This window comes from Paramisgurnus dabryanus, chromosome 24, assembly GCF_030506205.2.
Source record: "Paramisgurnus dabryanus chromosome 24, PD_genome_1.1, whole genome shotgun sequence".
In the NCBI taxonomy this organism is placed as follows: Eukaryota; Metazoa; Chordata; class Actinopteri; order Cypriniformes; family Cobitidae; genus Paramisgurnus; species Paramisgurnus dabryanus.
Window position 1 is genome coordinate 20,783,548 of NC_133360.1, and position 16,656 is coordinate 20,800,203.

The 16,656-nt window shown below is 34.7% G+C and overlaps 1 protein-coding gene and 1 long non-coding RNA gene across 2 annotated transcripts in view; one reads left to right on the plus strand and one right to left on the minus strand.

Moving 5' to 3' along the window:
* LOC141281569 (uncharacterized) overlaps positions 1-16,656 on the plus strand; it is a 514,674-nt gene that overhangs the window by 204,187 nt on the left and 293,831 nt on the right. The window lies entirely within an intron of this gene.
* On the minus strand, positions 4,248-10,926 carry hykk.2 (hydroxylysine kinase, tandem duplicate 2). Its single transcript, XM_065259410.1, has 5 exons — positions 10,795-10,926; positions 8,108-8,413; positions 7,238-7,380; positions 6,817-6,997; positions 4,248-5,953 (listed from the first exon to the last, which is right to left on the minus strand). The coding sequence occupies exons 2-5, from the start codon at positions 8,409-8,411 to the stop codon at positions 5,493-5,495; spliced, it is 1,089 nt and encodes a 362-aa protein (XP_065115482.1). The 5' UTR covers positions 8,412-8,413; positions 10,795-10,926; the 3' UTR covers positions 4,248-5,492.

Below are 16,656 nucleotides of genomic sequence, written 5' to 3' on the forward strand. Positions count from 1 at the left end.
TGCAATGTAAGTCTACATTCTCACCATATTATCGTGTTAAAGTATTGCTATGAGTGGTTTAACATTTTTAAATGTCAAGAGGATTTATAGACAATAGAGATTTGATTTATCTATGCTGTGAATGTGTTTAAACTTATCCAGGGATTACTGAGAAACTGTTGTAGCCCAAATAAAAGGCACGAGATGAAAGACATTATGATTTTGAATTATTCATTCAGACATGAGTACTGCCATAACATGATGTAGAATTGATATTGTGGTCCTACTGGGATTTTTAAACACCTTTTGTATGATGTATAGCAGACTTCTTTTTAAGAAATGCCTTCATTCACACATCATGCCCACAAATGACAAATGTCTGGTTGAATGACATAGCTTATAAAACATTCATCATATTCTTATCATTAAATCATTTGGTAACTGCTTGCATATGCTCCTTAACGTTGTGTGGACTTGTTACATGTTATGCCATTATAAAAGTATATTGCTTTTCATGGAGTAACACCGCCATCTGTTGGAAACATATGGCATTCTAAGTAATTTTATAAACGCTTTACTAACTATAACCAATTATTAACTGCCAAACTCATTAGACATTTGCATTTTAAAGTTTATCTTGTAATAATAATTAACCTTAAAACCAGTGCTGGGTTGTTTCAACTCATGGTGGGTTACAAGCAAATCAAGACTTTAAAGAGCGTATAGATAAGATAATAAATGTTACCCAAAATAAATAATGTATTGCTCTACGGACCAAGTAACAAACCCCTTAGGTTAAAAAAATAAATGTAAAAGGATTATTACTTAGGGTATTCAAAATTTTGTTTGGATTTGTTGCTTATTATTGTTATTGTTGTTGTTATATATTGCCTTATAGTTATGAGACTATATTATAGTAATTGTTTAAATGGGTCTTTAATAAAGTATTTTAGCCACATAATAATCACTGATTAATTTAAAAAAAAATTACAGAAAATACATTTTAACACAAACACGAGACGGCAATAATTTGGTAGCTACTATTAATAATAGCATTTAGACAAATAGTGGAACTATGATGCCCCAGATACCCAAAATCCGCTTTTCATAGCAAGTAATTCCCATTCGTCTTGTATATAAGAAGTGACTGGAGTTACTGCAGGTCAAAGTCCTTTACAACCTGTGTGTTCACTTTATACAGGTAAATGATTTAACACCTTTCTTATATTAGACACAGATCCCAAGAAACCAGAACAATAACAGAGCACCACAGCCTACAAAGTTAAAAGATATACTGTCTGTGAAATATAAGTCTGGTTCTTTCATGATTCATTTGTTCATTAATATACATAGACCTGTTATATATGATATACCATATGAATATATATATATATATATATATATATATATATATATATATATATATATATATATTCTTCCTTTTTGCCATCTGTTCACAGCAGTTTTGTGTTACGAGGCAGACAGTCAGCAGTACAAGAAACAGGCAATAACAAATCGCTTTTCAACACAATAAAGGTATCGAATTACTGAATTTACCCACCCATAAAACTACTCAAAACACACATGTGCTGTTATCAGATAACTGTTGCTTATTGCAACTGACAACAGCAGTTTCAAAAATCTCTGCTTGGCATCCAAGTATAAAATGAAATCTGAGCTCTTTGTAATCCTTATAATAAATATATTTAGCTACATGATACTGAAGAAAAATTCAACCTGGGTCTTTTTAGATTTTTTTTCCGAATGCATTTGGACCATCACATTTTAACTTTACTGTGTGCTTGGTTAGTGTGCATTTAATTCCAGTTTACATTTCTAAATATATTAGAAGGCAGCCTAATATAATAAAAACAAATTATTCCCTGGGAATGAATCCATCAAAACCGCTTAAGATCACTTTATAGTCTGGATGATGCTTCTCAATTTAAGCACCCAGTTACTAAACCATAAACAAGGCTGAATATAGTCCATTTGCATCCCATAATTAAATATGACCTGGTCAATGAAAAATGGCATCTCAGACATTTTCTGTTATGAAAGAATAAAACAATCCACCCCACAAAAAATAAACGTTATTCTACATCTGCAAAGGATGTAATGTTTAAAATATAAACAAATCCATCAATGTTTATATCGCTTGACATCTGCCGTCCCTGAAACCACACCCCTTTTTCTGAGACTCCACCCTCCAATGATTGACAAACGGTGAGCATTACTGACTGGCTGAAGGAACAGGACACACGCTGAAGTAAGGTGCATTCGACTTTATGCAACGCTGCAAGAACTGATAAGCAGATAACTTCAAAGTACCGTGAGAGTGATCCAAGAAATCATAAGGAGAAGTATCATTTTCGAGTCGCTTTCGCAGTACATTGATGTCATCCACCTGTCAGTTCTTGCAGCGGCGCATTGAGTCGAACACACCCAGGGTTGCCAGAAGTATGATATTTATCATATTTGAAGCATATTTTTGACCTCTGGATATATATTTGACCTCTTTGACCTTTTGACCTCTGGATTTCTGACCTCGAATATGTGACATGTCTTCTATTTCTTGGTTTTGGCTAGAAGGGATACAGCTACGGCCTAAATCTGGTGAGATGTTGGGTTTAGAGTTACGTTTGCAGGTAGGATTAGGACGGGGTGTCCAATCCTGCTCCTGGAGGGCCGGTGTCTCTGCAGAGTGTTATTCCAACCCTAATCAAACACAGCTAATCAAGGTCTTCCTAGGCAGACTAGATACTTTGATGCAGGTGTGTTGAGGGAAGTTTTAGCTAAACTCTGCAGGACACCGGCCTTCCAGGATCAACTTTGGACACCCCTGGATTAGGATAAAAAAGCGCTCATTTGGCGAGATTTCACATAATTTTGGCAGTTGCTGTTTCCCTTCTAGCCACAACTCCATGGTTCTGTCCCTAATAGCGCACTTCATGTGGACTTTCAGTCTCGTGGGTTTAAATTGTGCATGCTCGCTTAGTCTATGAGTCCGTAGGGTGTCCCATCTGTCATTTTTACGCCCCGAAGTGTGCTCATCAGCACCCCATTTGCACCCTTGATGGCTCCAACCCAGAAGTTCTTGCGAAAGAGCAATCAGACAACACATGGGAGGAGTTTCTTCCACTTTTCTTCCTATTTCCGGCGTGATGCTCATGTCTGTCCCAAAATACGACTTAAGTGTGCCCTCATGGACTCGTGTCAAAGGGTCCTACATGATGTCATCAAAGTGTGGACTCTGACGAAGTCCACAAGTCCGAAGTGTGCCGTTGGGGACAGGGCCCATCTCTTTTCTTGTTATGTCTTCTCGGTCAATCATCATTAAGAATAACCCTCTTTCACAAGTTAGAGTTCCTGCCTCATCGCTTAGGTCAGTAGTTTCCAGTTAGTTGTTTTGACCCTCCCACTAAGGAACACCTAGTTTGCATCCAAAATCACATACTGTGACAGTACTGAATTAGATGAAATAACTACTCATCGACCATTAAAACAGGAGCTACTACATTGTGTGTATGAATTCGGTCAAACTACTTCCACCATGTTGATACATCACATGACATACAGTGTACGTCGTCATAACAAGTTAGTCGTTAACTGGAATGATGTTAAACAAGCGCAAATTAAAAACAAGGGACAGCTGTTTAATATGTGTATTTGCGTTTAAATAGAGCCGCTTTGCCGCTTTCGTGCATTTTTTTAATACAACAATGCCCCTCTGTCTTCTTCTTCGTTGGATAACTTCTCTCCTGGGGACTCACCGGAGAGCACATCGAATGAACACTTCGGGATCTTGCCGGAAGTTGTAGGTCATCTGGATACTTTCCCCTTACTGTTTTTCAAATACTATGAATCAGACATACCACTCGCCTCGCCTACTATATATTATGGAAGTAGGCGTTTCGGACGCAACCCTAGTTTTCGTTGTGCATCTATTTCGTTGATATCTGGTTATCAATTCATTTAATGCATCACTTACAACACTAAAAACAATGAGTTATAATAATTAGCTTAAGAGCAACAGACTGTAGTAAAAAAACTTCTTTATCCATGAAACCTATCAGCTAGGTAAAAGTTAAGCAATGACCTTTAAAAAAATCTATACAGTAAAACAGACCTTTGATCACGTCTAGTGCAGTCAGATAAGATGTAATTGTCAGCTGTTTGTATATTCATAACAAGTGAGAACAGAACTAGATTGCAATGAAAGCTGAATGTGGCCCTTCACATACCATTATGATTTCAAAAACGCAATGTCAATTTACAGTACTTTATTGGCACGTACAGTACATATAATACTAGTGTTACACATAAAACACACATATTATGTAGTTTTTGCAAACAGACCTTACAAAAAAATAAACATTACTGATGTGCATTTCGAGACAAAACAATGGCACGGAAATAAATTAAGATATGTCAGGGGAAGATGTTTTTAAATAAAGGCACCTCAAACATGCATTTTATTCTGAGACTAGGATCAAGACAAAAGATGAGCATGACACCTTGCAAAAAAGGTCATTGCAAAAGAGGCTGGCTGTTCACAGACCTCTGTGTCCAAGCACATTAATAGAGAGGCGAATGGAAGGAAAAGATGTGGTAGAAAAAAATTACAAGCAATAGGTATAACTGCACCCTGAAGAGGATTGTGAAACAAAACCCTTTCAAAAATTTGGGGGAGATTCACAAAAAGTGGACTGCAGCTGGAGTGAGTGCTTCAAGAACCACTACGCACAGATGTATGCAAGACCTGGGTTTTAGCTGTCGCATTCCTTGGGTCAAGCCACTCTTGAACAACAGACAGAGTCAGAAGCGTCTCGCTTCTGGACTGCTGCTGAGTGGTCCAAATTATGTTATCTGATTAAAGTAAGTTTATCATTTTGTTTGGAAATCAGGGTCCCAGAGTTTGTAGGAAGAGAGGAGAGGCACACAATCCTCATTGCTTGAGGTCCAGTGTAAAGTTTCCACAGTCAGTGATGGTTTGGAGTGCCATGTCATCTGCTGGTGTTGTCCACTGTGTATTCTGAAGTCCAAGGTCAACGTAGTCATATACCAAAAGGTTTTAGAGCACTTCATGCTTCCTGCTGCTGACCAACTTTATGGAGATGCAGATTTCATTTTCCAACAAGATTTGGCACCAAAGCTACCAGTACCTGGTTTAAGGACCATGGTATCCCTGTTCTTAATTGGCCAGCAAACTCCCTGACCTTAGAAAATCTATGGGGTATTCTGAAGAAGAAGATGCGATATGCCAGACCCAACAATGCAGAAGAGCTGAAGGCCACTATGACAGTTATATATAACTGTAAGTCCTAACATACTATGCTTTCAACTTTCATTATATGAAAAAGAGTCCCCAGGATATTCTTCAAAAATTATACAAAAAATAATATACAGGTTTGAAATAAAATTAAGCCCAAAAATAAAACTGATCACTTTTTGATTTAACTACTGTATCCCTTTAACGTAAGTCACACTAGTATGCTAGTATGTTACCGTGTTTAGTTACAATTCGTGTCTAAAATCGTCTGTGTGAACTGTGCAGCGCTCTGGAACCAAATCCTTTCCACTTCTTCTTTCCCTAGTTCCCAAAGACGGGAGAGGTGCCGGATGCCGGTCTTGGACGTGATCATCAAATACTCCTCGTTTTCTGGTTGCTGGGTAACTGTGTACCGGGCCAGAACCAAAGACTGACAGAACCGACACAAAACCAGCAAATAAAGAGAGTCTCTTTCTGCATCATTGAGACGGAAAACGCTTTCCCATCCAGCCAACACTGGACCTCCGACCTCCACCGGATTGGGGTTCTCGATCATCATGTACATAATGGTGATGGCCAGCTCAAATATGAAATACCCACTGCTCATGTCTCCAAAATCAAGAATGCCGGAGATCTTGTATTTCGAGGGTCCGTCGGGTTTCACCAAGAGATTGTGGTCATTGAGGTCTCCATGGTTAATGCCTAATGTGACAAAGATATAATTTATTTACAGAGGTGCAAGCACTTATTGAGTACAAGAACAGAGGTATGATCGCTACATTAGACTTCAATTGTAATTATTTTTACAGTACTGTTAAAATTGTATTAGACTGGATGCAATTCGCTGTATGTTTCTCACAAAAAACTACTAAAAGAGTACTTTTATAGAGTATTTTTTGACTTTTTTTTAAAGCTTGACAGACTGTTGTTACCAAGTACGGTTGTTGTATGATCAACCTGATCTCACGAATTTCCGTGGCATAGTCACGGAATTTTTTGCTCATTTTTCCGTGGCATTCTCACGGATCTCCTCATATTTCTGTGGCCCTGCCACGGACTTTCTTTTCCGTGGCATTCTCACGGATTGGTTACTCAACTGTTTTGTTCTATTTTCTTCCCATTGTCGCTTCGGTTTAGGGTTAGATTTACATAAAATGACATCCCTACCCAAACCCAACTCTAACCCCAACGCCAGGCGACAATTGATTAAAGTTTAGAAAATGTAAAAGAATACATAAAAAAAATAGTATAAACTAATACTTAAAGTGAAATACTAACGCAAACACCAAATCTAACCCTAAACCAAAGCGACAATGGTTTGAAAATAGGAAAAAACAGTTGAGTAACCAATCCGTGAGAATGCCACGGAAAAGAAAGTCCATGGCAGGGCCACGGAAATATGAGGAGATCCATGAGAATGCCACGGAAAAATTAGCAAAAAATTCCGTGACTGTCCCACGGAACTTCGTAAGATCATGTTGCGTATGATACGATCGCTGTGAGGTCTCCTTTCAAGTTTTCTTCATTTTTGGAGTGCTGAAATTGTTATTATCAAAAAAACTTACACTTTCGAAACAACGTCAGTTTCGGTACGATTTGGGTGTCGTACTGTTCCAAAACGGCTTTGACAATTTTCTGTACGGGACTCCCATCCATCACATGCAGGTACTGATTCAAGAGAGGAATATTTGAAAGACTCCATATAAACCCTTCTCTCTCAAGAGAACGGATGTCTGTGTGCTCCATCTTTGCAAAAACAAAACAGTTTGAAACAAAATTAGGTGCATTAGGAGCGCGCACATCTCTCACAAGGATCGTAATGGCAGTGATTGACAAGCCAGAGGGCCCATCGCTGATGCGATGACCGCATGAGCAATTGGCTGATATTTTTAAGGCCCTATCTTGTGCACAGATGACGTATATAATATTATTACTTTAAGTGCACATCCTCTTTTGCACCTTTAACAACAAAATGAAAGGTTTTACCTGCAGTAGAATTGTATCCAACGTAGCTGCCATTTTTCCAATCTCATACAACATCTGGGGACCGCAGGTTATTTTGGCTACTGTAGTGCCATGCAGGTAGGTAAGCAAGCGCACCAAATATTTCTGGTTGCCGAAACCACAATCTGTGATGGTACAAAAAGATTACAGATTTACGCAACACTTTTATCAACTCAAATATGTATACCTTTGGTACGAATAGCTACCTTTGAGGTACTAATATGTACTCTTTTTGAAAGGGTATCACCCCAGTGACCATTTTTTCTGACACTGTAGGGTATTAAACTTTTTCCCCGCCATTGACGAGATATCTCGTCAATTAAAAGAAAACGCAATGACGAGATTTTCCGCCTTTCCGCAATACCGCTATTATCCACCAGGTGGCGCCCTTCCGCAACTTTTTAAAACCGGAAGTATTGCCCTATGGCAAGCTGCTGCATGTCCGTGTCTGTTCTAAAGTTCGCTCTGAATGGGATCTCTATAAAAAGTCAGTCATAAAAATGGAATTATCTCTGCTTTTTGCTCAAAATATGGTGTTTTTGCAAAAACCTACCCATATTCAAAAGCTGATTGCAAACGAACCACTAAAGGTAGGATGAAACGTTTTTTTTTTTGTTTGAAAGCAGAGGGTCTGTTCTTTCATTTAGTATATTGTATGTTTATATATTTAAAGAAGAACATTTTCTGGAAAGCATTAAACTTTGGTGAAAATCATGAAAAACGCTGGCGCTGGCTGGCAACTTTTTTTAAAAACGCTGGCGGTGAAAGAGTTAATGAGAATAAAATTGTACACTGCCAATTTGATGGCTTGTTGGTTACAAAAATACCAGTAACTGTAAGGTTTCCTCTTACCAAGTTCTTCAAGACTCATAAGTTGGCCAGTCAAGGTTGGTATAGCTGTCTGAGTAGGAAGACCTTTCTGATGTAAGAAATTCATAACGTGAGTCTGCAGCCCCGTCAGTGTGACGTTTTGACTGTCTGCCGAGTTCATAACCTTCATCAAGTATTCTCCACCTTCAATAGAGTCCACGTAAAAGTTCTGGTCATCGTAACTTGGTAATGGTCGAATGTTGGATACGGTCAGGCCATAGAGTTTCTTGATCACTTCTGTAATCTGGGAACGGCTGAGGTTTGGTTTTGATTCTTTGGTTGACATGGCTGAGGAAGGTGAATATAGAGATAGATATAAACATTTAGGTTGTATACACTCTTAAAAATAGAGGTGCTTCACAATGCCATTTAAGAACCTTTTCTGTCTAAATGGTTCTTTAAAGCACCTTTTACCTCTGAAAAAGGTTCTTTAAGGTGAAGAAAGGTTCTTCAGATTACAAAAATGTACACTGTAAAAAAAACTTTGCTGCCTTAAAATTTTTTGTTAAATCAACTCAGATTTACGAGTCATGTCAACAGAAATTAGTTGTCACAACTTATAAAATATAGTTGAGAAAAGTCAACTTAAATTTATTAGTTACAACAACTCACCTCTAGTTATAACAACTCATCTCTAGTCAAGATAAATAAAAATAAGTTGAAATGACTTGTTAATCTGAGTTGATTCAACAAAAAAATTTAAGGCAGCAAAGTATTTTTTACAGTGTATAAAAGAAGTGATTCTTTAAAGAACGTTTGACTAAATGGTTCTCTTGTGGTTGGTAAGATAGTTGGTACTGTAAGATATCATTGGCAGATTATTTTATAATTCATTTGATTTACTATAAAATATAAGTACTGTTTATGTTGGGCCGATGTGCTAGAAGGGTGTAAAAGTCCAGGGCCACTTTTGGTCCCAGTCCGCCCCTTGCAATAATACAATGCATTGTTTTTAAATGTTTGCATAAACAAACAACAACTTTTATGTAGGCTATGCCCGGTAAAAATAAAGAGAGGGCTTATCCTAGTCCCACACTAAAATGCATGTTTGAGCTGCCTTTATTTAAAAACATCTTCCATTGACATAGCTTAACATATATCAATGCCATTGTTTTGTCTCAAAATGCATACCAGTATTATTTTTTGTAAGGTATGTTGGTAAAAACAACCTATATGTCCCAATATAACTATGGTCTAGTCCTGGATTTATCTATACCATTATTCGAATTTATCTTTTAATTAAATTTTTTGGGGGGTGTAAAGGAGATATTTACTTGGGATTTCTTTAAATATAATGTCAGAAAGATTTTAAAAAATTATAAACAATAAAGGGATATTTTTTGGACTTCTAATATTGATAATATCAATTAGAAGAATGCTTGGTTAAAACCCTTGGTTACACTATATTTTGTGGTATCACTGTTACAGTGTAATTATATATTTAAGTACTAAGTAATAATCATCAACATGTACTTACTATAGGGTTTGGGTTAGGTTTAGGGTTTGGTTTAGGATTAGTTGCATGTAATAATGCGCAATTAACTGTTATTACTATAATAATTACATGTAACATGTGTAGCAAAGACACCGTAAAATAAAGTGTTACCAAACCCTTTAAATGTTGTATAAACAATAAAACTAGTGCTGGGCATAGATTAATCTAGATTAATCTCATACAAAATAAAAGTAATTTTTTGCAAAATATATGAGTTTGAGCTGTGTGTAAATACACACACATTCATGTATGTATTTAAGAAATATTTACATATATATATATATATATATATATATATATATATATATATATATATATATATATATATATATATATATATATATTTATATATATTTATATTTATATTTTTATTTTTATATATGATAAATAAAAAATTATATATAAATAAAAGATTTCTTAATTGTGTATATATGTATGTGTGTGTGTTTAAATATACATAATATTTACACACAGTGCAAACTCATATATTATGCAAAAAAATACTTTTATCTAGATTAATCTATGCCCAGCACTAAATAAAACATAAGATTTAAAATGTTGCTATTTTCGCAAAAGTGAGAAAGAGTTGTTGACTCATTTGGTTGTTGATTGCAAAATTGTCCAAAACCTTTGGTTAGAATTGCCAGATTTAGTTTTCAAATGAGTTAAGGTCAATTAATATTAAAATATATTATTATGTATTATGAAAACAATGTTAACAAAGAAGACCTTGCATACATTGTTTGTTTAATGTTATATACATAAGCAAAAATTAATTTCCAATGTTTACGTTATTCATCGTGGAACGTGCAGGTTTATATCGTCTCTGAAACTGTTAAACAACAACAAAACATTGACGTGCTTAACATTGATAGATTTGGATCCGCTGTTGAAAATGTATGTAATATTTGTATTACACAGTTGCTCAAAGTTGTTCTGTAGCCTACATGTTAGTCTCAATAAAAAGTCATTAAATGAGCATGAAGTAGCTCTGACATAAGTAGTTAAACTTTGGAGCATTTGTCCTACAAGGCATTCGCCGAAGTATATACTTTTCACAGGAATTCATGTTATGCTTTCTTCGCGTAAGTGCACACGCACTAACTTATGCCCATAATAAGTAAGGACTGCAAACAAATAACGTTGATGGAATAAAGTTAAATTCATACTGCACCTTTGATGAATAACAGCTGTAAGTTATCACAAACAGTCACGTCACAGCCCCACTGGAAAATCAGTGAACGGTGTCCCAATGTAAATTTTGTGGTGGTGGCCGAAACCTCAGTGTACAACTTAATTCCTTTCATTCGTTCACTACCTTTTACCCACAATGCACTGTGCATGTTCAATGTGCACTCGCTCACTCATAATATATTTCCTGTGATACAACGGGAGAAGCACTCGAATCAGGATACTAATAGTAGGCTAAACACCAAAAATGTACGTGTATACACAATTTTGTTGTCAGTTATTTTCTACTTTTTATAAAATAAAAAATAAAATAAAAAATTGCCATTGTGATATCTTTTATTTAAAATATAATGCACATTTTTATTAAACAATAAATAAACAACCGTACATAAATATGACAAGCAGTTATTTTGTTCTCTTTATTATCAACTATTACAATAAACATGACAAATGTGACAAACAGTATGAAAGTAAACTTTACCGTTTCACAGTACAAACAATAAAGCCACACGTGTAATCTCTGCAACAGCTTTCTGACGCATTGACGTCAGTGTCCGAAATCGCTCACTCATTTTTTGTTCACTTCTTCCCCATATAGTGGACTCAATTGTCATTTGCTATATAGGGAATAGTGAACGAGGGAGCGGTTTCGAACGAGACAACTCGGATGTTGGACCTCATCGACCTTAAACCCGGAAGAAAACCAGCCAAGAACTGTGGTCCATAGATATGTATATAAAGGCTAGATGGCTCGTCCGCGCTGATGGCCAATTGAGTGGAACGTCCGCATTTTGGCGGCCATCTTAGGACAGGGCGCTCGCTCACTCGTAGCATTGAGTTTTAATGATGCAGGTACTTTTAAATGACCATAACTTGCTTAATTTTTTACCGATTTTCAAACGGATTGGTTTGTTATAAACGTCAAAGATGTACCCATGACACTGAATACGTTTACTAAAAATAAATAAAAAATTCATGAAACATGTTAAAGCATCCAGAATTATAGCCACGTTAATAACGTTTGTAAAAAACCAAACCGTTTGTAAATCCGTCAAGAATTCAGCAAGTTACGAGCATTTTAGTTGGCGTATGTCACTCACCTTCCGTCCACAGCAGCAGGGAGCAGCACTATGGCAGCACTGACCTAAGATGGCCGCCAAGTGACGACACAGCTGACTCCGCCTTGAGCCATCTAGCCTTTATATACATATCTATGCTGTGGTCCAGTGCCCGAAACGTTGATGCTTTTTTGTAAACCGTCACTAGGTGGCGCTTCGGTAGCGCGGCCGTCATCAAGAATGAAAATGCCAGATTTACAGGTTTTAGCTTAATTTACTGTGTAGTATTACTACTATTATTAGTTACTATTACTCCACACGGTTTGAAATATATAATCCACTGGGACACACTACAGGATATCTTATAAAACATGATCCATGCATGTGTCTGTCATAATTGAGAATACTTAAATATTGACAAAGTAAGTGACTGTTTTTTGTTCACATTAATAGGTCTTGCTTTAACAGACATTACATTAATATAAGACAATACAGAAAAAAAAGTTTATGCAAGCAGTTATATTCCTGTTATATATTTATTGTCCAACATTCCCAAATGTTCTGTTGCATGTCCTTAATTTTTTCAAAGTGTTAGTGGAAAGGAAAAAAAATTACACCAACTAATGATGCTGAATTTTAATGCACTATGTATCATTATTTAACCGTTAGGCCTATATGTTACTACTACACTTTATTTTAAAGTTTTTTTTGGGGGGGGAATTCACTTTTGGGAATTATGCTGGTCATTTTTTGCACCAAAAAACAACATATGCTGGTGGTATTGCTGGTATGCTGTTTTTTTCCAGCAGGGAAGTATTATTTCAGCTTGGGACATTTTTTGGGACTGTCACTTCAAGGCAGTAAGATATTTTTGACTTTTTTAGAGTCTGCTTTACCTTGGCTTTTGGTGAACTGACGCCACTGGGAGAGCAGATGGTGCATGCTAATCTTGGGGTAATTTGATGTAATACGCTGACTTGTCCATGAAGCAGTGAGTTGAATGGGCAGCAGAATACTTTTTACATATAAAATGTAAAGTAAATATTAATATATGACATTGTTTTTAAATATTAAATCTATTTATTTAGAGCAACTAGATGTTAAATAAAGAAAATATAGAGATGAAAATTTTTTTGCCTAAAAGTCACAAAAACGTTTGCATGTTCCAAAATGTCTTAAGTATGCTAGAATTGTCTGCTGAATGTGCGCAATGCTATGTTTTTGTAGCACAATATTCAGGTCACAATGTTATTCATATTTTGCCAGCTACCCACAAAGAAGCCAGGCTTGAACCAGCATTTTTTTATGGGTAGCTGGCAAACATATGAAAAATACAAAAGTCAGCCCACGTTTATGCTTTGATAAGACAGCACTTACATTTTACAGAGGTCTGAATTCTAAAATGACAACCCTTTGTTGCTTTTACATCTCTTTTCATGTAGCTGAATATATGCACAATTACACAGGTATGTGAGAAATTAAACGTCCTACCTACAGTGGAAAAACAGTTATGCTTAAATATAATTGTTTCCTTTACTTATACATGAAGTATAACAAATAATACTGCATGAGAAGTGACACAATACAAGGTTCCAAAATTGCACAGAAACATTGGTAAGACCCAAGAGCGAAAGCAACACCGGTAACAGGCACTAATTGGTATATTTTCTCACAAAACTTAATAGCAACTACTGATTCATCATATGCAATACCAAAATATTGATTTAAAATAATATGATCCAGTGTACACTGTAAAAAGTTCTTTGCTACCTTAAATTTTTTGTTAAATCAACTCAGATTTACAAGTCATGTCAACAGAGATGAGTTGTCACAACTTATAAAATATAGTTGAGAAAAGTCAACTTAATTTTATAAGTTATAACAACTCACCTGTAGTTATAACTCATCTCTAGTCAAGATAAATAATAGTAAGTTGAAATGACTTGTAAATCCGAGTTGATTCAACAAAAAATTTTAAGGCAGCAAAATATTTTTTACAGTGTAATAGTTTTAATATAGTTTATGTTTAAGTCAGTTTTGTAATTCAGTCTTTATAGAAAACTTTTTTCAGTATTGGTTAAAAAAGTAAAGTACGGAAGAGGATAAGGGCCACTGGTGAAAAAATTATTTGAATTAGAATTTGAATTCTGACTTTATTCTCAGAATTCTGACTTTAAACTCAGAATTCTGACTTTAATCTCAGAATTCTGACTTTAAACTCAGAATTCTGACTTTAAACTTAAAATTTGAATTCTGACTTTATTCTCAGAATTCTGACTTTATTCTCAGAATTCTGACTTTAATCTCAGAATTCTGACTTTAAACTCAGAATTCTGACTTTAAACTTAAAATTTGAATTCTGACTTTATTCTCAGAATTCTGACTTTATTCTCAGAATTCTGACTTTAATCTCAGAATTCTGACTTTAATCTCAGAATTCTGACTTTAATCTGAGATTAAAGTCAGAATTCTGAGAATAAAGTCAGAATTCTGAGAATAAAGTCAGAATTCAAATTTTAAGTTTAAAGTCAGAATTCTGAGTTTAAAGTCAGAATTCTGAGATTAAAGTCAGAATTACGAGATTAAAGTCAGAATTCTGAGTTTAAAGTCAGAATTCTGAGAATAAAGTCAGAATTCTGAGATTAAAGTCAGAATTATGAGAAAAAAGTTGATTCAACAAAAAATTTTAAGGCAGCAAAATATTTTTTACAGTGTAATAGTTTTAATATAGTTTATGTTTAAGTCAGTTTTGTAATTCAGTCTTTATAGAAAACTTTTTTCAGTATTGGTTAAAAAAGTAAAGTAAAGTACGGAAGAGGATTAGGGCCACTGGTGAAAAAATTATTTGAATTAGAATTTGAATTCTGACTTTATTCTCAGAATTCTGACTTTAAACTCAGAATTCTGACTTTAATCTCAGAATTCTGACTTTAAACTCAGAATTCTGACTTTAAACTCAGAATTCTGACTTTATTCTCAGAATTCTGACTTTATTCTCAGAATTCTGACTTTATTCTCAGAATTCTGACTTTAAACTCAGAATTCTGACTTTTTTTCAGAATTCTGACTTTAATCTCAGAATTCTGACTTTAATCTCAGAATTCTGACTTTAATCTGAGATTAAAGTCAGAATTCTGAGAATAAAGTCAGAATTCTGAGAATAAAGTCAGAATTCAAATTTTAAGTTTAAAGTCAGAATTCTGAGTTTAAAGTCAGAATTCTGAGATTAAAGTCAGAATTCTGAGTTTAAAGTCAGAATTCTGAGTTTTAAGTCAGAATTCTGAGAATAAAGTCAGAATTCTGAGATTAAAGTCAGAATTCTGAGATTAAAGTCAGAATTCTGAGTTTAAAGTCAGAATTCTGAGAATAAAGTCAGAATTCTGAGATTAAAGTCAGAATTATGAGAAAAAAGTCAGAATTACGAGATTAAAGTCAGAATTCTGAGTTTAAAGTCAGAATTCTGAGAATAAAGTCAGAATTCTGAGATTATAGTCAGAATTCTGAGAAAAAAGTCAGAATTCTGACTTTAAACTCAGAATTCTGACTTTAAACTCAGAATTATGAGATTAAAGTCAGAATTCTGACTTTAAACTCAGAATTCTGAGAATAAAGTCAGAATTCAAATTCTGAGATTAAAGTCAGAATTCTGAGATTAAAGTCAGAATTCTGAGATTAAAGTCAGAATTCTGAGATTTAAGTCAGAATTTAAATTCTGAGTTTAAAGTCAGAATTTTGAGTTTAAAGTCAGAATTCTGAGATTAAAGTCAGAATTCTAAGATTAAAGTCAGAATTCTGAGAATAAAGTCAGAATTCAAAAAAAAATTTCACCAGTGGCCCTAATCCTCTTCCGTAGTAAAGTGATATTACCACACTGTAAAACAATTATTTTTTATACTTTAAACTCAGAATTCTGAGATTAAAGTCAGAATTCTGAGATTAAAGTCAGAATTCTGAGATTAAAGTCAGAATTCTGAGATTTAAGTCAGAATTTAAATTCTGAGTTTAAAGTCAGAATTCTGAGTTTAAAGTCAGAATTCTGAGATTAAAGTCAGAATTCTAAGATTAAAGTCAGAATTCTGAGAATAGAGTCAGAATTCAAAAAAAAATTTCACCAGTGGCCCTAATCCTCTTCCGTAGTAAAGTGATATTACCACACTGTAAAAAATTTAATTTTTTGTTGAATCAACTCAGATTTACAAGTCATGTCAACTTACTATTATTTACCTTGACAAGAAATGAGTTGCTACAACTTATAAAATATAGTTGAAAAAAGTCAGCTTCATTTTATAAGTTATAACTTATCTCTAGTCAAGATAAATAATGGTAAGTTGAAATGACTTGTAAATCTGAGTTGATTTAACAAAAACTTTTCAGTGCATGTATATTTACAGTGTACAATACAAACAAACACAGATAACGTTATTTCATCAGTATTCAATATATTTAACAAAAAAAATCCAGATAATTTACTCACCACCATGTCATCCAAAATGTTGATGTCTTTCTTTGTTCAGTCGAGAAGAAATTATGTTTTTTGAGGAAAACATTCCAGGATTTTTCTCATTTTAATGGACTTTAATAGAGCCCAACATTTAATACTTAACTGAACACTTAACAGTTTTTTTCAACGGAGTTTCAAAGGACTCTTAACAATCCCAAAAGAGGCATAAGGGTCTTATCTAGTGAAACAATTGTCATTTTTGACACGAAAAATAAAAAATATGAACTTTTAAACCATAACTTCTCGTCTCACAACCTCACGCAATACGTCATCACGTCAAGAGGTC